Source organism: Eschrichtius robustus, chromosome 15 (assembly GCF_028021215.1).
Source record: "Eschrichtius robustus isolate mEscRob2 chromosome 15, mEscRob2.pri, whole genome shotgun sequence".
NCBI lineage: Eukaryota > Metazoa > Chordata > Mammalia > Artiodactyla > Eschrichtiidae > Eschrichtius > Eschrichtius robustus.
In genome coordinates, this window is record NC_090838.1 from 60221712 (window position 1) to 60245579 (window position 23868).

Below are 23868 nucleotides of genomic sequence, written 5' to 3' on the forward strand. Positions count from 1 at the left end.
TATCCCCCTCACGCTGTTTCATTTCTCTTTATCACCACAGGACAAATCGTCTTTTTGTCTGTTTGGTATTCAAATGCAGCTGTGCAAGAGCAGAGGCTGAACTCTCCATTGCGGCTCTGCCCCAACACCAAGGCCAGTGTCTGGCATGCGGTGGGCGCTCAGTGACCCACATTTATGGATGGATGGATAGAAGTACGGATGGATGGATGGATGGGTGAGTGAGTAAATGAATAAGAGACGAACTTCTGGCTCAGAGCTGAGGCAGACAGTAGTCTCCAATGTCATATGCCCCAAGGACAGATGGTGAGACACAGGGAGTGAGGCTTCTACTGCACATTAAGGACTTCATCACCATCAGAGTTGTGTGAAGGCAGCATAATGAGGGTCACGGAAAATGCCTGAGCTTTAGAATAATCCAGATGACTTGGTCAAAAACAAAAGCCAATCCGAAAGAAAACAATTTGGTTGAGAACAAGGTGAGAGGAAAACAATTCAGCCCGAAGGACAATTTGGTCTAAAAAAATATACTCCACCTTACTTTTCAAACATTGGAATTTTGATGTAGCACGCAAGTGGAGTGCATCCTTTTGTGCCTTTTCAAGTATTTTGCTTAAATTTCAGAATAGTTTTACTCTCTGCTTTAAATTTCTAGTTAATATTTTAGCTATTTCTTTTAATTCTGTTCATTTAAAAAAAGTTATTGTGCAGCCTAGGGCGGCCGGCCCGGAACCACCTGATGAGATCTCTTCTCTCTAGGGATGGTGGAGCTGGAGAGAGACTCCTTTAACCCTCCTGCAGGATGAACCCCCTGCCAGAAGACATGGAGAACGCTCTCATGGGGGGTCAGAGCTCGCACGCTTCCCTGCGCAGACGTCCATTCCATCAACCCCACTCAACTCATGGCCAGGATTGAGTCCTATGAAGGAAGGGAAAAGAAAGGCATATCTGACGTCAGGAGGACTTTCTGTTTGTTTGTCACCTTTGACCTCTTATTTGTAACGTTACTGTGGGTCATAGAGTTAAATGTGAAGGGAGGTATTGAGAACACGTTAGAGAAAGAGGTGGTGCAGTATGACTACTACTCTTCGTATTTTGATATATTTCTTTTGGCAGTTTTTCGATCTAAAGTGTTAATACTTGCGTATGCCGTGTGCAGACTGCACCGTTGGTGGGCCATAGCGTTGACGACAGCAGTGACCAGTGCCCTTTTACTAGCAAAAGTGATCCTCTCAAAGCTTTTCTGTCAAGGGGCTTTCGGCTACGTGCTGCCCATCATTTCCTCCATCCTTGCCTGGATCGAGACGTGGTTCCTGGATTTCAAGGTGTTACCTCAAGAGGCAGAAGAAGAAAACAGACTCCTGAGAGTTCAGGATGCCCCGGAGAGGGCAGCACTGATACCTGGTGGTCTTTCTGATGGTCAGTTTTATTCTCCTCCTGGATCCGAAGCAGGATCTGAAAACGAAGCTGAGGAAAAGCAGGACAGTGAAAAACCACTTTTAGAACTATGAGTGAGACTTCTGTTAAATGTGAAAAACCTTCACTGAAAGTCACCAGAGGGAAAAAAAGGACCGGAACTGGGGGTCTCCCTATTGAAGGTTGAAATGGTGACATCCACTGCTGACGTTACTGAACGGCTAATAAAGAATTTATTGATTGTAATACCTCACAGACATGGTACCATCTCCACATACATTTAGTCACCTGCCTGTGGCTGGTAAGATAATGTCATGATCCATCCTGTATTCAGTGAGACTGAGTCTGATCTGTCAATGAATAGTTGCAGAAAGTCTTGCGCTGTTTTCCTGATCAAAGGACTTCTTAATATATTGGAATAACACTTTTTTAGCATGCAAAATATCTTTTTATTTTGACTTGCAGAATGGAATTTTTTTGTTTCATGTCTCGGATTTCTTTCGTCTTTCTTTTTTAACTCCCTACATTTCCCTTGTGTTTTTTTAACTCATGCACATGCACTATTTGTACAATTTTAAAAGGTAATAAAATCCAACATATCAAAATGGAAAAAAAATTTACTGTGAAATGTCACTCATACAGATAGAAGTACATAAAACATAAATGTGCTGCATAGTAAATTATTATAAACACCACCCAGTCAAGAATCAGGACGCTGCTAGCCCCCAGGCGCCCCTAAATGCCCTTCCTGACACAGAACTCTCATAACCCAAAGGGACAGGGCAACCCCGCTTCTGCCCTAATCACATTCTTTCTTGTCTTTATAATTTTGCCTCCTGAGGAGACATCTGTACCCACTGTAGTTTAGTTTTACTTGTTGGTTTTAGAATATTTTATAAATGGAATCACACCGTACATGTCTGTGTCTGGCTTCTTTCACTCAACAGTATGGCGGTGAGGTTTGTGTGTGTCGTGTGGTCGCAGTACGTTCCTTTTCATTACTGTATTGTGCAGTTTGTAACAGCAAAATGTTGGAAATAATCTGAGTCTCCAAAAATAGGGAATTGGCCAAACACAGTATGGGAATTTACAAAACAGAAATTACCGCATAATCCTATTTTTGCTAAAAAGGAAAAACGAGGATTTCCTTTTTGAAAAGGAAAAGAGAGTGAAAGAGAAAGAATGAAGGAAAATACATCCATATGAATGTCTATGGAGAAAGGTCTGGAAAAACATGCCACATTTGACCTAGGGAGGGTGAGTGGGTGCAGGGTTCTTCATGATGTTTCTTTATATTTTTTTGGATTGACCTAATTTTCTGGTTTTCCTATAAGGAGCACTACTGCTTTTGTAAAGGAAAGAAAAAAAAAAAAAACACTAAAAGGAATTTAAACAATGAAAAAATCATCAAGCAATAATAAGCAACAATCAAAAAATGGTTATGGAATTTTGGTAAGGTTTTAGGGGTTTTTTTCCCCTCCTAATTTATTTTCAGCCAATATTTCTCCTCTACTTGTTTGATGATTTTTGTGAATTTTTTTGCATAAAAAAATGTGATAAAAACAATGAATGTTTCCAACCACAGTTAACATGTTCATGAGTTTTGCAAATACCTTATACACTTGTTTAGTTAATGACGACCTCTTTGTTGGTCATTTCAGCTATTCAAATTCATTTTCACCCACTTTGCCTTGCTCTATTTATAATAAATGCAAACAACCTAAACTCATTTTAGCCAAATCTTTGTTTGTCCAAACCGCTCCGGTGGACTGAATTGAACACTCTAAAGTCAGGCAGGCTTCAACACCAACCTCAGTTCAATCACTTACCATTAGAGCAACGCTGGGCAGACTAATTTTTCCCAATTTCAACTTCCCCATCGGTTAAATGGGGATAAAACCTACATTGCAGGGGTTTCGTGAAATTTAGAAAGAAATGGCCACATCAGCACCGATGAGTCACGTCAGGCCCAGTCCCTCAGTCTCGGCACTGCTGACATTTGGGGCTGGGGAATTCTGTGCTGGGAGTGGGGTGGGAGGTGTCACGTGCACTGTAGGATGCTTTCCAGCGTCCCCGGAGGATGCCATTAGCAACCTCCCCACCCCCCAAAGTTGTAACAGCCGAACTGGTCTTCAGACATTGCCAAATGTGCCCTGGTGGCAAAACTGCCCCCAGCTGAGAACTGCTGCCTTAGGCTTGTCCCACTCTCACACCCCATTAACTGAGGTCCCCGAGTCCTGCTGGTTCCTCCTCCTTGTTACCTTGGGAATCGGCCGCCTTCCCTCCTGAGCCTGCTTAGCCTGGTCAGCCAGCACCCGAGCAGCACAAAATCCCCACCACACAACCTCCCTTGACCCTGTCTTATTCCCTGCGCCCTATCTGTGGGCTGTGGAACAGGAAAATACCAATGTGTGCTTTTGCTCCTGATTCTTCCATCTCAGTCAAGTAGCCGGGGCTTTTAGGGCTCTCTTACGTCCCTGGGCCAAAAGCCAGTGTTGCCTGTAAGACAGAAGATACTTTCCCCTCCCGTCTTCCGTACCTGCCCAAACCCACGAGGATGATATGTTCGTTGGAGTGCCCAGGACGGGAGGTGTGGGGTGGCCTCAGGGTGAGTGAGAGGAGATGAAGGGGACAGATCTCACCGGACAGGGGCCAGACAGTAGCCAGTCCTGGAGAGGAGAGACACCACACACCACTCAGCAGCCTCATCCTGAGAAGTGATAAGACATCACAGGGAGGGGCTGCCTGGTGTCCCTAGGAAGGCAGGACCCCAGGCCCCTTGTACGACCGTGCGTGGCACAGTCACGTGGCCTAGAGGGATCCTGTGGACGGAGACATGGGCATCTATGACTCTCAGCCTCCCTCCCCTCCATGCTTCAGTGCCACATAAGATCCTGGGACCTTTCCCCAATCCAGAGCAGGAAATGCCCCCAAAATGACTGAGAGTGACTGTCTTAAGAGCCTGGCTGAATGGGGGCTCAGAGTTAGACATAATTAGCTTTAATTTTGGAAAAAAACACTTTTTTTAATGACATTTCTCACACATCTCTGAGTTTGTGGAGAGGCTCAGGTGTGTTACAAATACAGATGTCATCGTGTCACCTCCCTGCCTTCCCATTACCTAAGGTTGAAGAGCCCCTGGTTGCACACAGCAGAGGAGGCAGGTGCTTATTCTCCACACTTGCTCCCAGGACAGACAGCACTAATCGATCACGGCACCTCCCTGGCCGTGTCTGAACACAGTCCCAGGATACTGTGCGGCACCTCCCATCAGGCAGCTGCATGGGTCTGAGTTGGTACTTGAGATGAAGTCACGTGTTTTCTCTACTTAAGGACCCACAGCCACCCCCACCCCCCCGCCCCCCCGCATCCACCACAAACACGTTTTACTGCTTTTTAAGTCAGGATATACCGTCGGTGCATACATTAACGCTAACAGGGTTGATTTTTTTCTTTCTCCAAAAAGTATTACATTTATAATGCACTTTTGAACTGATTGCCTCTTAGAGGTGAAGAAATCCGGCGTTGGCTATCCCTGGCCTTCTGGAGTTTCCTCCAAGGCCGTGCAGGCCCCTCCCACCTGGCCCTCCGTCTCCCCTGCCCCAGTCACCCCGTTAGCCGGCACCAGCCCGGCTTGCCTCCCTCCCGCCCCTCACATTTCTCCCTCTGCCCTGCATGCATCCTCTTGGGAAGCAACCATTTGTCTTTTGAGACTCAGCTTAAAGACCTCCTCTGTGGAGCCCTTCCTGGCCCTCAGCCCCACCACGTGACCCTCCCTCTGCCCCTGCACAGATGGCAGTGAGGAGGGGACGCGACACCAGGCCACTCTAAGATCCAGGGTTCCTTTGCCTGGCGGCCTCCCTCTTCAGACTGTAAACCCCTAGAGGGCAGGGCTCACTTCACACACTTCCCAGGACTGGAAGACGCTCTAACAGGAGCTCAGAGAGAAGGGGCAGGGCAAGGCCAGCCCCAGGCGAGTCCCACAGGCGACAGGTGGAGAATTCACCCCCATCCAGGCTTGGGGGAGGCTGGCCCACAGAATCTGAGCAGTCAGAACTTGAGAACCGATTTATGAGCCCACGGTGAGAAACAACAGCTGGGTGGAGTGGGTGGCTAGAGTGGCGGGACCAGGGTTCACCCTCTTTGTGGCCCAGCCAAGGAAGCCACATTCATTATGCAGGGTTGCTTGGCAAGAGTGCGCTCTGGCCAGGACAGTGCCGGATGGGACTGGAACTTGTGGCGGCATCAGCTCTGACAGCTGCCTCGGTGTCTCCTCGGGGGCTGAGGACCAGGTGGGCAGGCCAGGTCACCTGTCTGGGACGTTGAGGCTGGCCACTCCCTCAGCATGCCACAAGAGACGGACTTGTGGCCTTTGGTCTCTGACTCCAGCTGCCCTCCTGATGGACACACTGTGTCCTTAAGGTAAAGTAATAACCATAGACTGGCACCTAAGCATACCTGGGAACCTTAGCTCTCCTTATGATAACTGCAGTCTGATTTCATAGTTTATGAAAGTTTATTTGCTGCCAAGGCCCACCCACACCTGGCACTGGGTAGGTGATTAATAACTGGTTGCTTCTGGGTTGGTTTTTCATAGGCTATGGGTTAGCAATGCTGAAACGACTTTCTGGGTATTGAGGGTAGAGCAAATAAGTAACCTGGAGTCAGGTTTCTCATTGGAGAAAGAAGTTGCAAATATGGAAAGGGGGAAGATTAGAATAAACCCTGTGATGCTGGGTTGGAATTGGAGATTCCGTATGAACTCATGTTTTAAATATATAGAAATACAAATATATGGAGAGAGTATGTGTACAGATAGATACAGAAACATACATAGATGTACTATATTTTTTTCTGACCACTGAGAGGATCTAGGAGTAATGACACCCTAGTAGTAATAAGCACACCCAACCCCCAGATCCTGGTTTCTAAATACCAGACTCCACCAAAAGGAACCAGGGCTCCTTGGAGAAATGGCCAATTTCAGGGGTGGTACAGGGAAGGTACAAGATGAACCTAGAACATCTTGTGACAGAAAATAAAGAAGGGTTCAGATGATGGTGGGGACATGTCCCAAGAAGACAGAAACCAGTTTGAAGGGTTTCCCAAGGCCAAATTTAAAACAACTTGAGCATCAAAACAAATAATGATAGTAACAGAGTATAACTCAGTGAATAAAACAAGAGTCTGTGAGTCTACAATTATATAAATAAATAATAAACAAACAGGAAGGGAAAACTCTTCTTTAGAGTTGAGTGCCAGCTAACAAATGTAGAAGGGTAGAATTACAAAATCACCATGGGCAGGCAAGGATCATCAACAGATCTAGTGGGTGACTGACGAGAAAGGCTACTTATATAGTTTCAGAGCATCAACCCTGAAGACACTCATTAATTACACAGGCAAGGGGACTTCCCTGGTGGCGCACTAGTTAAGAATCTGCCTGCCAATGCAAGGGACACGGGTTCGAGCCCTGGTCCAGGAAGGTCTCACATGCCGCGGAGCAACTAAGCCCGTGCGCCACAACTACTGAGCCTGCGCTCTAGAGCCCGCAAGCCACAACTACTGAGCCCACATGCCACAGATAACTGAAGCCCGTGCGCCACAACTACTGAAGCCTGTGCACCACAACTACTGACGCCTGCACGCCTAGATCCCAAGCTCTGCAACAAGAGAAGCCACTGCAGTGAGAAGCCCATGTACCGCAACGAAGAGCAGCCCCCGCTCGCCGCAACTAGAAAAAGCCAGTGCTTGGCAACGAAGACCCAACACAGCCAAAAATAAATAAATAAATTAATTAATAAAAAAATTATACCTGGAAAATACATGCAGTTTACAGGGGGGAAACCTGGCAGACACCACTTTGACCAACTAATTAAAGTTAACACCACCAGTAATGGAACAAATAGGTATCCCATGCCTCCTGATATGATCCACTGAGAAGGACACAATATCACTTTTGGGTATTCCTGCCCAAAACACATAACCTGAATCTAATCCTGAGAAAATATCAGAGTCACCCAAATGTAGATTCTCATTCTACAAAATAACTGACCAGGCCTCTTCATAAATGTCAAGGTTATGAAAGACACAGACAGACTGAGGACTTGTTCAGATTAGAGCTTGCTAAAGAGACATGACCACTAAATGCTACGTGGCTGAATGGGATCCTGGATCAGAAAACAATTGTTTTCTTTCACTATAAAGGTCATTATTGGTATAATTGGGAAGACGTAATAAGGTCTGTAGATTAGATAATAGTAATATTTATGTCAATGTTAATTTCCTGATTTTGATCCTTGTGTTGTGGTTATATAAGAGAATTCCTTGTTTATTAGGCAATAAACACGAAAGTATTTAGAGGTACATGTATATCATATTTGCAATTTTCAAACGGTTCATATACATCTAGATACGGAGAATGTGAGAGAGAATGATAAAGTTAATCGGTAAAATGTTAATATTTGGAGAAAGTAGGTGAACCATATATGGAAATTCTTCGTACTACTCTTGCAGCTTTTCAGTAAGTCTGGAGTTACAGCAAAACAAAAGCTTAAAAATAAAATAAATGTTTGCTGGATAAAAGCATGAAGAATTATCTAGCACAGTTGGCGGAATTAGTAGTCATTTAGTGTAAGGTGGTCATTATTAAAGAGTATGTCTGGTGGGGGCCGTGAGTTGCCCCTTAACTAGAGGTATCAGAATGTTCTAGGCCAGGGATTTTCAAACATTTGTGTGAGTAGGAATCACCTGGAGATTTTGTTCAGTACAGGTCCTGCTGCATGTCTGGGTGGGGATGAGATCCTGCATTTCTAACAAGCTCCCAGGTCATGCTGTCGCTGCCTCTCTGCTGGTCCAGGGATCACACTTTGGGTCACAAGGGGGTGGATACAGCTGGGATTAAGACCAGGTGTTCTCGAGCCTGGCTGCACTTCAGGACCACCAGAAGCGGCATCTTTAATTGATCTTCCCAGGTGATTCTAATGGGCAGCAGGATTAGACCTTCATGTCATTGCCAGCATCTGTCTCCTCCTATCTGTCATCTCAAATTCAGACCCTCAGTCTGAATACTGCCATGGCTTCCAAGCTGCCTTCTTTGCTGCTGCCTTACTCTATCCTATACCCAGAAGCCAGGTGAATCTTCCTGCTCCTTCACTGTTCAAACACTTGTGTGCGAGTCAGGTGCGAACTCCCCACCCAGGGGTCCAGCCCTCTGTGACTTGTGGCCAAAGCCCACTTTACCTGGCTGCTCGCCAGCCTCCCCCTCCCCCTTGACACTCTGCTCCCAGGAGAGCAGCGTTCCCATCCTGCACCTCAGGTTCCCTGCATACAGTTGCGTTGGGAACCGCCCCCCGACACACACACGCAGCACCTGTCTTGTCTCACTCTGGTCTCCAGGTAAGAACCGCCACTTAGTACCTTCTTCCCCGGGGGCCTGTGCCATGATGTGTCAGTCTGGCTGGGCTCACCCCAGGCGCTCACTTAACTCCAGGAGAGAGAGCTGGCTGAGAGCCTGGTGGTCAGACACTCTCTTCACTCAGAGCAGGGCAGGGAGGGTCTCTGTGGCTGGGACACAGGTCACCCTGATCCTGTTCACCCAGGACAGGGCTCGGCACCCTGTCTGCGTGGGGAATTGCAGGGAGGGGACAACTTGGGTGTTGCCCTGAAATTCTGGCCTGGCACCCCGTTCCCCTGTCCACCTCCCACCCACTCTTTCCCCTCCCTCCTTCAGCCCAGCAGGAGGCTAGGATCTGAAGGACCTAGCCAGGTCACAGGGAGGTGCCACCTACGTTGTCCTCTGGGGGGAGGGTTTGGCCTAGGAGAGAAGCTGCATTTGTTAGGGGTTGAAAACCAAATTTGAGAAGGGGGATGGAGGGCCTGGATGCCACGAGACCACCCCCTTCTCCACTTCTCCTTCTCCCCTGCGAGCCGAGGCCTCTGGCTGGGCCTCCCCTTCTCCAGTCCTCGCGTTCCTGGGGAAAGACTTCCTCCTGATCCAGGAATGCCTGTGGCCCCACGTGCCCTGGGGCTGATGGAGCTAATGCCCGTTAAGATGTTGGGCTGCCCAGGGAAGGGGCTTCAGTAATCAAAGGGATTAGGGGCTGAGCGTTGCCTCCGTTCCCAGGAGAATCATAGCTGGAATCCAAGGGACAAGCAGCCACTCTCGGCTCAGATAGGTTCAAGGTCAAGTCCCCAGAGGCTTCTTAGAAGAAGGCTCGTCCCCACCTCTGGTTCCCACTCAGGCTGTTTCTCTCTCCCTCAGGGATGTCCAGGTGGAAACTCCCAGGAGAAGCTCATTCCACCCTCATGAAGGGAAGGTGCCCTTCCTGCCTCCCATCAAAAGGTCTTGAAGCTTTGCACCCTTCGTCTCCCTTCGGACCAGGGAGTCTTCAGATTCCCAGCCTTGCTGAGTTCTAGAGAGAGGGGCAGGAACTTGGAAGGCAAATATGAGGTAGGCCCTTAAGAGGGATGACCCCATTTTCTGGATCTGGAATGTCCTCCCGCTGCCCCGCCCCCTCTACCCTCCAGATGCCCTTGGGTGCCCCATGCAGATTAACACTTGGCCCCCAGCCTTGCTTTCTGCCTCCAAGTCCTGGATCCCAGGCGGCTGTAAGAACCTATTTCGCAGGCAGATACTTTCTCAGTTGTTTACAATAACCATAATTTTCCAACCCCCAATCAAGACCACAACTTTAGGGTCACTCTTGGCTATAAGAGGCGATTTGGATACTAAAATATTGTAGTTTGTAATGATTAGAGGAATCATGATTAGATTAGAAATGACAAGAATTATGGAGGGAATAAGTCAAGATATTTGAAATTGAGGCTGTCTTGGAAAATCCAAGATATATCGTCACTGTATATGTATTCTCTTCTATCATATATCGTCACTGTATATGTATTCTCTTCTATCTCCAAGCGAGACCCTCCGTAAATACTTGAACCTTCCTTCTCTTCTCCATTCACTCCCTGTTTTCCCCACCCTCTCACATCCATTCCATTCATCCCCAATCAGCACATTACATGGTTTTCCCATGAGTCAACCTTTATTGGTTTTTGAAGTAATGAATTATTGGCACAAGGCTCAATGGGTTTCGAAGCAAATGGCAGAAGGAAAGACACATTGTGCAGGTGGGAAGACCCAACAGTGAAGAATCCCAGGGCAGCTGTGACCCACACCATGAGGGCTGGGTCTTGCTTGTAAGGACCCTGCAGCCAGGACCCAGCCCAGCCAGGACCCAGCCCAGCCGAGACAGGCTACCTGGGCCCAAAGGTAATTGAGCCACATCTCAGGGAACCTGAAGGCGTCCCCCAGTCCTCTCCCAAAGATAATCATTTCTAGCCTTCTTGGAACCTTCTTCTAGCCTCTGAGTCTTTGCCACCAACAGCAGCTTGACAACCACAAGGACCCACCCCCCGCCCCCCAAGAAAGCCAGCCTGCTCTCCCTCACCTGTTCCTTTTCCAATGGAAGCCTCCCCCATCAGGGGCAGATTAAGGCCCCTGCAGAGGGAGGAGGAGCAGGAGGGCGAGGGTTGGTTTAAGAGGGCTGGCCAAGCCGAGTGACCCCCTGAGGATACGTGCCCTTCCCCTCCACCGTGGTGGGTCCTCCCGCCAATATCTGGGGGGGTGAGGCAAAGGGGGCTTCTCAATAGGAGAGCTGCTGCCGCCCCTCCTCTGAGTAGGGCTCCTCCTCTATGAGCTCCAGGTCGAACTCGTCTTCCAGGGACCCTCCTACAGGCAGAAGGCGGAACTTCTTCCCTTTCAGTGTGCACGTGTGATGCTCGAAGTCCAGGACGGCATTGTGGTCCTGGAGCATGTCAGTCCCAATGATGGCGTCTTCCGCACTTGCGTTGGCCACTAGGAAAGCTGCCTTCAGCTTCAGCTTGCCCAGGGACACCACTGTATCCCAGACACCCAGGATCTTCAATTCAGCCCCGTTGGCCACTTTCACCACATTCTCAAAGGGTCGCAGGGTATCCAGGTCGCCATCGGTGACCTCCTCCCACAAGCTCGGGTGGACCACGGAGACCTGGGCCCCAGAGTCCACCAGGAAACTCACGGGCACTTCGCCAATTTTCCCCTTGAGGTAGTAGCCCTTACCCATGCTGTTGGCAAAGAGGATCTCCTTGGGCTGGTAGCTGTGGGCCGCCCCGGGTCCCCCAAAGGTCTTCAGGAGGGTCTCTTTCACAGCCCCGTATTCCCCCTGGTCCTCAGTATTGAGCCCACTGTAGACCTCCAGGGCGTCTCCCCTGAGGGACTCTTTCAGGAACCTCAGCTTGGTGGCGTGGTCCCAATGGTTGAGGTCACTGATGACCTCAAAGCGGTATAGCCAGAGGTGCAGGGCCACATTGGCTCCATCAAAAGGCTCCAGGACAAAGGCATGCTCCCGGCGGCCCTCCCGGCTCCTGGCTCCACTCCCGGCCATCCCTCTGCTTTCCTCTGGAACTGCAGCAGCAACCCACACCAGGTAGAGAAAGCCACAGAGCAGCGTTGGTGCAATCACGCTGGAGAACTAAGGCCTCTCTAAGCAAAGTGTTGCTCGGTATTCGCCATGGGCAGGCAGAAGGGACCAGGTGAGGGTTGTCTGACCGACCGCTGGGCGCAGAGACGGACAGCTGCTGTAGCGTGCTCACTCTGCAGAGCCTTTTTGATGCCTAGCCTGGGCCCCCAGGGCTCCCCATTTGCCTTTGTTCTGGAAGCTCCGCCCAGCTCCTCCTACCCTCCTGCCAGCATCCTGTCCATCGAGCAGGATCAGTACCTCACCCTCCTGCATTCATCATCGGGACGGGCACCTGCCACCCACATTGCAAGAAAGGCCAGCCTGGGTCAGAGGGGGCCTACTCAGGTACCCTCCCCAGCCTATGTCCCAGAATAACAGATGAGGACAAGGAGGAGGTTACGATATCCAGGTATTTGTCATCAGCTGGAGAAGGAAGGGGGAGGCAGGGACCAGAGGCCCATCAGCTTCTAGACTGGAGAAGCCCCCTTTGCATCAACCTCGAGTGACCCCTTTGAGTGGTTAAGGGAAAGGAGCTTACATTTATGCGCTTCTGCTCCATGTGGCGAGGGCTAGGTGTTTCTCATGCGTTCTGAACCAAGTAGAGAATCCCATAAGATTCTCTGGAGAGGGAGATGAAAGAGAGTCTCAGAATCAAGAATGTCTAGAAATAAACAGATTTACAAATGAGGGGACACACACATTTTCCATGAACGCAATTGTTAGAGTAATTTTCCCTCGTTGATCACACCTAATTCAGAGTCAGCATGTTTGTGGGCTAAGCCTTGGCCCGTGCACCCACATTAGGACCCTGAAGTGGGCTGGTGCGGATCTTGCACTTATGGGAGTGGGTGCCAGAATCCGGAATCGGGCTCCTGCTCTAGCTCTGGGTGGGCCCCACCATCGGCTCCTCCTCTCTCACCTTCCAGGAACCTTCCAAGAGCCCCTTCCCCAGGTGCTGTAGTCCATCCCCTCATCCAGTCATTCGTGGAAAGAGCAGCCGGGGAATTCCACTCCTTTTTGTTCCAAGAGGGGGAAACGTCCGCCATGTTGGCAAAGCCAGTGGTGAGAGTCTGGAAGGCTTTGGATGGAGGAGGCTGGCTGTGGGACCTCTTGCTGGGGGAGGGGGTGGGAGGGTGGAGGGCCACCCCGGGCCACCCCATGGATGCCCAGAAGGCAGATCTGGGAGTCCTAGGGCTGGAGCCTGACTTGGGCCTGTGCAGGGTGACCGGAGCTGTTGGGGGGCCCACATTTATGACCCCGTTCAAATGTCGCCCCTCCATGGAGCCCTCTACTCTGGCCCTCGCTGGTGTGTCCGCTCCCAGTTGAGCGAGCGTGGCTGTGGGGTTTCATTCACAAGTCCGTCTCCTGCGCGTGCACGTCTGTCTCCAGGCGCTGTAGAAACTTACTCCGGGGCCAGCAGGTGCTCTCTGCTGGGCTCCAGGCCTGGCTGAGTGCCGTCACCAAACAGGAGAGATGAACACAGGAGAGGAGCGAGAACCAGCGGCACACCTGTGGCTCTGGGCTGTTTTTCCTTGCCCAGAGCCTGTTTCTCACCAGCCGCCTGTACCACTGATCACCCAGTGCCTGGCTGAATTCCAGAGGACCCTGGCTCCAGTCCTGCCTATGGACGGTCCCAGGGTCCCTGACCATGCCGAAAGACCCTTCATCCCTGCGGCTGTGTCAGTCCCTTCCACCTGACACAGTGAGCCAGCACAGAGGCAGCTGGGTCAACACCTCTCGTCACAGCTGCCTGGCTGAGGTGGGGCCATCATGCCATTCCAGGAGCCCAGAGGAGGGGGAAGTGGAGTCAGTGGGAAGGTGTCAGGGGCAGGTGGGTCTCCGAGAAGATTGCATAACGCAAAACTTGCACCCAGAGGAATGGCCCTGCACCCACAAGACCAGGAAGCCCCTTCTGCAAGTGGACGTTTGTGGACGGACTCCCGGTCCCTGGGATGGGTGTTGTTCTGTGGCCCAGGGAGCTGACCTAGTGGCTCTGTGGCTCCCTGGTATTCGTCACCCCGAACACCTGGTCCCCTGGAAGTGGGAAGGAATGAGGAGGCTGGCATGTGACCGAGGGAAGTAAGAGGCAAGGTGGCTTGCCAGCTAGCTAACTAGGACTGCTACATGTCCCCGCTGTGGCTTTTCAGACCAACATGGTGGACGGTGAGGTCAGGTCTCCCCGTTGCCCTGGACTAGAGATAGGAGGCCCCTGGGACTCGGGTCGTGGTGCTCACTTGATTGGGTTTGGTGTTCACTTTGGCCAAGTCATTTCACATCCATCCCCTCAGAGAATGTCGTGACGACCTGCAGGGCAGACCAGCCGCCATGCTCCGGGACTCTAAAACACAAGGAGCTTGAAGGGCTAAATGTCTTGTCTCAGGCCCAAGCTGTCCAGTGCATGTAGGGGCACTTTGCAAATAAAGGCAGGGGGCAGGGGTGCTGGGCTCAGAGAGGTGTACGGCTAGGTCCTGGGGCTTGTTCTGTTGACGGCCTCTGATGGGAACAGTGATCCAATGGGCAGTGAGTGAGAGCTGATCGCTAAATACTGGAGAATTTTGTGAGCCAGTCTTAAACCAACTGGTAGCTTGAAATCAGACTTGGTGGGAGCATTTATACCACAGAAATTGGCAAATTCTAAATCAAGCCACCTTTTTTTTTTTTTCTGAAAAGCCAGAAGAAAGCCCCCGCCTGAGGGCCTTGGTCACTCTCGCTCTGGGGCAGGCAAAGCCCCACAGCCAGTGATTAACAAGTTTATAGCATCTGCACTCCTGCCCAACCACTTGCACCCACATTCCCTCTCTAGCCCACCTGGCCCCATGCTTCCCCGCAACCCTTATACTTCTGGGTCCTTGGACTTGAGGCAGGTGGCCCTCTTCAGGGAGGCCCTCCAGGCTGGCTCTCCACACAGTCCCATTTGGGGTCCCCAAGACAGAAGCACACAGGGGGATCTCACGGTTACTAGGAGAGCTGGAAAGGGTTGAGTTTAGGGATGGGTCTCTGGTGAAGATCAGGAAAATGGTGACACAAGTTCTCCAGCTCCCTTAAGCCTTGGGAGATGGCCAGCCCTGGAACACCCCAGAAGCCACTCAGGAACCTTGGAACTGCTATGTTAATGGTGCAGTGACGCGCTAACCCAGCTGGGGCAGGTCAGGTGCCACTGCCTCTTCCCAGGACCTAGGAAATCGTGGTTAGTTATTGACAAATATAGGTATTGGGGTGGGAACACCCTCATTATTACCCGTTGGCATCTCCCGAGCGTGCTCTGAAGCAGGCACACCGCATTTAACCCGAGAAGAGGCGAATCAGGACAATAAACGGGAAGGACTTAGGGTGTCCCCACCCTCCACAGCCCCTCACTGAGATTTCGGGGCTGTGAGCTCTGCTGGCCCAGCTCCCTGGCCCCCATTGCCGTGTCTGCCCCCAACCCCAGGACAGTCGTGTGAAGCGGCGCAAGCCCATGGCAGGGCCCGTCGGGGCCCCCTGAGAACTGACGCGCTTGGTGGGCACTGGGGACACCCCAGAAACTGTGTGCCTCCTTCTCTTCCCTGTTTCCACTGCCTGACAACTGCTGGGGCCACACTGGGGGCCCGGGAAGGAGCCTGAGCCCTCAAGTCCCCAGGGTGGTGGGCAGGGCCCCGGGGTGCAGGGGGGACGAGTGGGGCCTGGGAAGGCACCCGCACATTCTCAGGAGATCATTTTGAGCAAAGAGCCTGGAGACACTTTATGGAGTCTGGGGCCCCCCGTGAGGCCCAGACTGCAACACCAGGAGGGCAGGAAAGGCACCACTAGCCCTTGCTGGGCACGGGGGCTCTGCAGCTCCTCGCCCCGCGGCCTCTGGTGGGCGCCTCACACTCCCAAGGTCAAGGTCACCCTGGGAGCTGGATGGGGAGAGAGCAGACAGGGATTTAAGGATTGTTCAAGGCAGCAAAAGAAGGCTGAGGGGAGACAGAAGGTGTATTTTCTCTCACCGGGGTCGCTTCATGGGCATTCGATCTGGGGAGTCACAGGGGCTCTGCACTCAGCAAGGCCCAAGCTTGTTCGGAGGCTCTGCTGTCACTGTCTTGAAATTCCCAATAGTTTGGAACAAGAGGCCAAATGCTCATTTTGCACCAGGCCCCGTAAATTATGTAGCTGGTGTTGTCTCCATCCAATCTGTTGGGACTTCTCTTCACACACACACACACACACACACACACACACACACACACACGCCCTCCTTACCCCACCTCACACACACATACATGTCCACAGAAATGCACTCCCCACACACGCTGTGCACACATCCTGCACACGTAAAACCCACCCCAAACACACAGTCACACTACCGTTCTTGGTTCAAAACCACTAAGAAATTGCGTAGCATGCATACAGAATTCAGCTCCCACCTTTCATTTCACAGATTTCTTTGCATACACATTTACACTGAGTATTAATATCGCATTTACTGGAGGCACCTGACGTTTATGAGCCTCTGGGCACACTTACTGGCCCAGAAAACTAGGCAGGTCCCATCACCATGGCTGACAAGCTAATGAAACCAGGATGCAGATGTTTAACAGGCCGGTTTCGAAGAGTTTAAGGCCGATGTGTGTATGCAGGCTGACCCACTGAAGCAGACCCAGTCCCGGCCATGCCGCTCTGAGCATGGGCCATCCCGCCTTCTGCCCTTCCTCCACTGTGCGGAGCCCAGGACATGACGCCCTCCATCCTTCCTACCTCTCGACTCTGCCCCACGAGCAAGCTCCCCCTCGGCCTGCCCCACTCCACGTAGCTCCCGCCCTGGCTCGTCCCTCCCGAGGCCCCATCCCGGGGTTGGTGTGAGTGCGGGGCTGGGGAGGGGTGATGGCACAGCTCCCGGGAGCGGGGCCCCAGATGCTTCCAGTGTTCCCCTTCAGTGGGTCGTGGCATCAGGTCCTCAAGCAGCAAAGAGGGGCAAAGAGGTGAATTCTGCATAAAAATCCAGTTAGGGATTCGGAGCAGAGCCCAAGGGAGTCTGGGTGGGCTCTGACCAAAGCAAAGCCTGTGGGGAAACCCAAGGCACCAGCGGGTTCCTTATTTCCAAACCACAAACCCTCAACTCCCAGCCCCGCTGTTGCTGAGCGGGAACTGCCCAGCACTCACAACAACTGTAGCCAGAGGTTACGGGGCAGGACAGCTTTTCCTTTCCTGGTCCCCCTCCTGGGTCCTGGGCGCAGCTCAGGGACAAAGAATGCCTGCCCGGCGTTCCCTGCTCCAGTTCTCCACTGTTCCAGAACCTCTTCCTCCCACTTGGGTCGCCCTTCAACTCCTTTACCACCTGGTTTGAAAGCCTTCCAGCCAGAAGCCGCCCCACTCAGCCCACCAGCTGAACCCACTCTGTCAGCAGGCAGCAAGATGCCTGGTGCCCATCGTCACCCTGGAGGGTCCCGGAGATGTTTAGGGAACAGTGATCCCAGGCCCCAGTGCCACTTGCAGTCCTCCAGGCCCAGGGTCAAGACCAGGGCCAACCAACAGTTGGTCAGAACAAGTTGCTGACTAACTCCCTAGAAGTTCAACATGCCAAAACCGGTTCTTTCCCTGTTCTTAGCTTTCAGTCAAATATGAAGACTTCTTAAGGTGTTCGGAAGCCCTCCCCACACCCCTCCTCACAGCCCAGCCCTCCAAACTGGGTTCCCGCCTTCTTCCCAATTCCCGATGCCCCAGCCCTAGAAGATCAAGCCCTCATCCCTTCCTGCTCTGACTTCTGCCACCCTCTCTCTGGGCCACAGAAGCCCAGGGGTTCTGCCTGGCCAGAGGGACTGGCTCTAAGGAAAGACCCCAGGCAGGTCCCCCTCCTCTCCCATCTCCACGGTTCCCTCCATTTAACTGAGGCTGGGAGTGGGACTCATAATGTAGTCCAAACCGCTTTGGAGATGTTAACCCACTTTTGACAAACACCCTTGAAATTTATGAAATATTCAGGCAATCAAAATATACAGACTGCAGTCTCCAAATACAAGGGGGCTTCTAATGACACCAGGAAACTTGGCTCAAAGCTAGACACATGGAGGACTTTTGTCCAACTTAAAATACCTCAAAGGCAGCTTTGAACTGATCCTGAAATAGTTTTAACTGCTGCTAATGATAACTGGTATCTTGAGCCATGCAAACATATAAAATAGCCACAGCACAGGAGCTGTTTCTTTTGGATCCATTGCCAACTCAGCTTTGCTCCTAACTTACAGACGATGGGGGGGACCAAGGGTGGCACCTTCCCTCTGGCATGTCAAAATGGTCTGTCTCTCTACCATCCGGAGGAAGGAGGGGGAAGGTGGGAAAGGGAAGGAGGAAAAGCCAGCGGAACCCTGACACGGATGGAAATCTCTAGGTTATTGGTAGCAGCAGTAACACATTTATCGAGCACCTACTCTGTGCCAGACACCGTGCTGGTGGCTAAATTAGTGTAAGGCACTCTGAGTCTGCAGTTCTTTGGGCAATGCCAAAGAAGCAGGTTGATTCAATTCTAGACTTATTTCTTGAGGCCAACTCTGCTTCACATTGAGCGATGGATCAGATCTGAGCCCTCCACTCACAGAGTTCTCAGGTGAGCGGGGGAGAAGACTCAGACACAGATGTCCCAATTCCAGAGAGATGAGCGTGGGAGGTGGGCAAGAGGATGGTCCAAGGAGCACTGGGTACCTCATCCCACCAGAAACCAACCAATATTACCCAAGAAAAACCAAAATTAAAGGAGTGCTAGAGAGGAGCCCGGGGAATGAGGGCAGCCACAGATCACAAACTCAGATTGATTTGTTGTTGCTCTCAGCAGGCTCTCTGGAGGGATTTGGGGGGGCGGGGGGGGAAGGCCCTGGGACTGAGCCAGCTCATATGGACACACCAGACAGGAAGCCAGTTAGTCTCTGGATATAACAGTCCAACTGAAAATACAAATATAAGCATAGAAAAAAGACTGGAAGGAAAGACAACAAAATAATGACAGTACTTTTTTCTGGGTGGTAGGATCATGAAGATCTCAGTTTTATTCTGTATCCATTCTGAGAATATATTCTCTAATAAGAAAAACACTATTTAAAAATAAAGAAACAACTTCTTGCAAGTTCTGTAAGTTTAAAATTATTTTCAAGTACGAAAGATTTTAACCAGGGGTAGATGGGAAATCGCTGTACCTTCAGATCAATTTGGCTGTGAACCTAAAACTGCTCTAAAAAATAAAGTCTAATAAATTTTTTTTTTTAATTTTTAAAAAGGTACTTAAAGGAGGGGTCATAACATAACACTGACAACAGTAATAACTGTTGAAACTAAATGGTAGGTGTAAGAGGGTTCATCTGAGTTTCCCACAACTTTTGGGTGTGTTCGAAAATGTTCCATAATAGAAAGTAAAATACTAAGTATACAAAAGCTCTGTGCCAAGACCTTCCGCAGCCTGGCCCGTTCTAGGCCCGCTGTCCGGCAGTCTGCATGTCGCCCGGTCTCGGTGCCCGGAGCCGCTGGTCACTCAGGACAGGTAGACCCAGTGTCCCTGCTGGGCGTCCCCTCCCAAGCCCCAGAGCCGAGGTTCTCAGCTCAGTGCTGCCTGCAGCACCCACCGCCGGCACACCGCGCCCCAGGCGCACAGCCCTGCTCCCCTTCAGCGACCGGCTCCCCAGACCCCCGGCAGGGACACCAGGCTTGCCTCCTCCTGCCCAGGCTCCCACCTAGCTTCCTGTTGCAGGCCCCGGTCCTGTACTCTGTTTCTTCACGGGCTCCCCTCCCTCATCCGAGCCAGCCAGCGTGCACTAGGCTCTCACATCCTAAAAAATACTCCCTCACGTGATCCAGCATCCCCCTTGGTCAAGGACTATCTTTCTCCTTCCTGCCCAGTCAGTTTCTAGCAGGGCTGGTCCACACTCGCAGGGCCCCGGCATGCAGATGCCCCACTGCGGGGCACATGGGGCTGAAGGCCACCCAGGTCCCTCCCCCGCCAAGCCCGTGTGCTCCAGATCTGCCTGGAGGAAGGAGGGGCCCCTTCCAACTCGCACAAAGGCTCCATGTGGTCTAGAGCAGCCCCGCTTCCCTCTGCCCCTCCGTGTCCGCTCCACTCACTTCCCAAGCCACTGGCTTCTGCCCCTCCACCCTGAGCTACGCCCTTGCCAAGGGTGTCAGTGGCTTCCCAATGGCCGCATCGCAGGAGCCCCTGGGGAGATCTGATTTTCCTAAGCGTTTGCCTTGCTGCTTTTCTTCCTAGGTCTTTTCTGCCCCATTGGCTCCTGGGACCCAAGTTTTTTTTTGGTTTGTTTTTTGTTTTTTAAATTTTTATGTATTTATTTATTCAGTTTTGGCTATGTTGGGTCTTCGTTTCTGTGCGAGGGCTTTCTCTAGTTGCGGCGAGCAGGGGCCACTCTTCATCGCGGTGCGCGGGCCCCTCACTATCGCGGCCTCTCTTGTTGCGGAGCACAGGCTCCAGACGCGCAGGCTCAGTAGTTGTGGCTCACGGGCCTAGTTGCTCCGCGGCATGTGGGATCTTCCCAGACCAGGGCTCGAACCCGTGTCCCCTGCATCGGCAAGCAGACTCCCAACCGCTGCGCCACCAGGGAAGCCCCGGGACCCAAGTTTTTTGACCTTGTGCCTCAAAGACCATTCCCCTCAGTCTTCCACGGCGCCTCTCTCCCTGAGGCTCGCTCTACGGCCCTTTCTCTCTCACTCTCCCCCGCCTGTGCCCCTGGCCTAACCTAGCCCCCTTGCTACGTGCCACACCCACCTACAAGTGCCACTTTCAACACTAAATGCACTGTCTCCTGCCTAGACCTGCTCTGCCTCATGTGTTATCTGAGCAAAAGGCACCACCATCCAAGGACTTCCCTGGTGGCTCAGTGGTTAAGAAAAGGCACCACCATCCAGCCAGTTTCCCGAGTCAGCCACGCTGGAGTCATCCTCGCCTCCCCCCTCGTCTTGCTGCCCACTCAGTCAGCTGATGGGTGGCCTTGTTCTGCTGGCTCCTCCTGAGTCCCCCCATCCTGCCCACCCTCTGCACCCCGACTGCCCTACCTCAGGCCCACAGGTCCCCTCCCTGCTGTCCCCTCCCCGGTAATCCACTCTCCTAGGGCTGCCAGAGTCCTGAGATGGAAGTATACTCACGTCACTCTTCTGCCCAAAATTCCTCCATAGCTCCTCAGGCCAAAACAAAATCCTGACTCTCAACATGGTACATGAGGCCCCTCCCTAGCTCACGCTCCACTTACATCAGATGACTTGTATCCCCAAGCATGAGGAGCTTTTCATGCCTTTTCACAAGTCACTCACTTGGTCAGGCAAGCCTTCCCCACACCCCTGTTCCCCTGGTGAACTCCAGCTCTTTCCTCAGAAGTCAGCTAAGGTATTGCCACCTCCAGGAAGTCTCCCTTGATTTCCCTGACAGACTTAAGGGTTCCCTCCTCTAAGCTCCCATCACAGGGAGTGCAGTCCTCATGCCACCTGCAAGCTCCTGGAGGCCAGGACCAGACCCATTCCTAGTTGGAGCACCAGCACAATCTAGGCATGAAGGTCGTGGTCTTTTGGGGTCTTTGCTCATGTCATTCCCTCTGCTCATCCATCCTCTAAACCTTGCTCACCTTCACCCTTTTCCCAGGAAGCACTGCCTGCTCTCCCTCAGCAATTGCCTCTCCTCTGTGGCTTTGCACGTCAGGCTGGCAGTGCTGTCTTTATCTGGTAGACCACTGTATTCAAACTTTTTTTTTACGGTGATCATAGGAAGAAAGACATTTTTCATCATACTCCAGCACACATATGCATTATATGAAATATATATATACATATGTGTGTATACTGTATATATGTATATACGCGTGTGTGTGTGTGTGTGTGTATAAAGCAAAGTGCATTTACCACATGTGAAACCTTCATATTTTCTATTTTACTCCGCTTTTTTCTCTTTTTTTAATGCTGGTAATGACACAGTTAATTAAGCTCCCAACCCATGAATTGGTCCCCACCCACCATTTGAAACCTCTGCTGTAGCCAGTGGGAATCACTAAGGGCTTCCAGCAGGGGAGCAATGTGATTAGGAAGGTGGGTTAGGAGACTTCCTTGGTGGTCCAGCACTCCCAATGCAAGGGGCCTGGGTTCGATCCCTGGTCAGGGAACTAGATCCCACATGCATGCCGCAACTAAGAGTTTGCATGCGGCAACTAAGAGTCTGCGTGCTGCAACTAAAAGATCCTGCATGCCCCAACGAAGATCCCACTGGCCACAACTAAGACCAGACGCAGCCTAAATAAATAAATATTAAAAAAAAAAAAAAAGAAGAAGAAGGGTGGGTTAAGACAGTGCTTCTCAAATGTTTGAAGGTGAAGGCCTAATTTTGTACATTTCCAATCTGTCATGTACTTTATTTTTAAAAATACAATAAAGGTGAATTATTAGAAAAGAAAATAACAAAGATATAGAAAATAATGCAAGCCCGTATTTGTTATTATGAGCCTCCGTAGACACTGTGGAGTGGTGTCACGAGCATGCTGGGAGACGGACGCCAGACTGGGGCCAGAGGCGTGAGGTGGCTTTGCCAGGCCTTTTGATGCCTTCAAGCCCTTGACACGTGCAACACCTGCACTGCCAACCTCTGTCCTGGAGGAGTTCCAGTTTGTACAGTCTGAGGTGCTTTGCTAAGGAGAAAGGCAGTGCTGTGCAAGCTCCTTATCGACGGAGCCGCCCTGCCCGTGTTCGAATCCTGACTCAGCCAGTAAACAGCTGTGTGCCGTGGACAGAGGACTTGACCTCTCCCAGCTTCCACTTCCTCTTAGGATCATCCTGGGAGATTAATAAAACAATCCATCCTGCAGGGCGGGGCCCAGGAGGGGAACCTGGTTGACACCCCACCTTCTGGTGCTCATGGTTAGGATTTTGCTGTCCTGGTCTCCTGTCTTTCTGAGTCAGCCTCATCCTCACAGGTCCCTCCTCTGCCCCTCACCGACCAGCGTGATCAAACCGCCTCAGTTCCTCACTTCGTCTCTGCCTCACGCTCCCAGAAGATGGGTTGCATCCTACACGGCAGAGAAAATAGTGAGCCCCGGGTTCTGTCCACTTCCACTCCTTTCTCGGGGACTCTTCTTCACCCATCCAGGCTAATCCCTCCACCTGAGTCTCACTTACCCACCACTCCTCTCTGCATTGATGGGAGCTTTTTCCACCGATGATTCCCTCCCTCTTCTGGGCATCCTTTCAAAGAGTCAAGTCTCTGGTCACTCCTCAGCCTAAGGAAATCAGCCCTGTGGTATGCAAATGTTAAACAACAGACCCGCTGGAGAAAAAAGTGTCTGCATACATACACATATGTGAGTTTATTATAAATGTTATTGACATAAAGGATGTTTAGCAATTTACAAGTAATAATAGAATATACTGTACTCTTGGGACTCCCCTGGTGCCGCAGTGGTTAAGAATCCGCCTGCCAATGCAGGGGACACAGATTCAAGCCCTGATCTGGGAAGATCCCACATGCTGCGGAGCAACTAAGCCTGTACGCCACAACTACTGAGCCTGCGCTCTAGAGCCCGCGAGCCACAACCACTGAAGCTCCTGCGCCGCAACTATTGAAGCCCACGAGCCTAGAGCCCGTGCTCCGCGACAAGAGAAGCCACGGCAATGAGAAGGCCGTGCGTCGCAACTAGAGAAAGCCTGCGCACAGCAACGAAGACCCAACACAGCCAAAAATAAATAAATAAATTAATTTAAATATATATATATATATATATATATGCAGTACTCTTTATTGTCAATTGCGTATAGCAACTCTAGTCTTACAGAATGCTTTCTTTGTTTTTTACCAACCCACTGATTCCATAACCAACCTATAATTATAATTGAAAAATGAGTGTAGTTCCAACATGAATGGTGGTACATATTTTTGTGCCAACTAGCAAGGAAAAAGTGAAACAATAAAGATATATGTTGGAATTTCACTCATTTGTCCGTGGCGTAAGCAACTTCCTTACTGAAT

At 51.1% G+C, this 23868-nt stretch overlaps 1 protein-coding gene and 1 pseudogene across 1 annotated transcript; one reads left to right on the forward strand and one right to left on the reverse strand.

Moving 5' to 3' along the window:
* Positions 1–799: 799 nt before the first annotated feature.
* LOC137777850 (STARD3 N-terminal-like protein pseudogene) lies at positions 800–1748 on the forward strand (annotated as a pseudogene).
* Positions 1749–11060: 9312 nt separating this feature from the next.
* On the reverse strand, positions 11061–11946 carry ASPRV1 (aspartic peptidase retroviral like 1). The gene has a single exon (XM_068565137.1). It carries the CDS (start codon positions 11838–11840, stop codon positions 11061–11063), a length of 780 nt encoding a protein of 259 aa, XP_068421238.1. The 5' UTR covers positions 11841–11946.
* Positions 11947–23868: the final 11922 nt, after the last annotated feature.

Coding starts and splice junctions, on each gene's coding strand:
- ASPRV1 (XM_068565137.1), bottom strand. CDS start 11,840: ATGGCCGGGAGTGGAGCCAGGAGCCGGGAGGGCCGCCGGGAGCATGCC.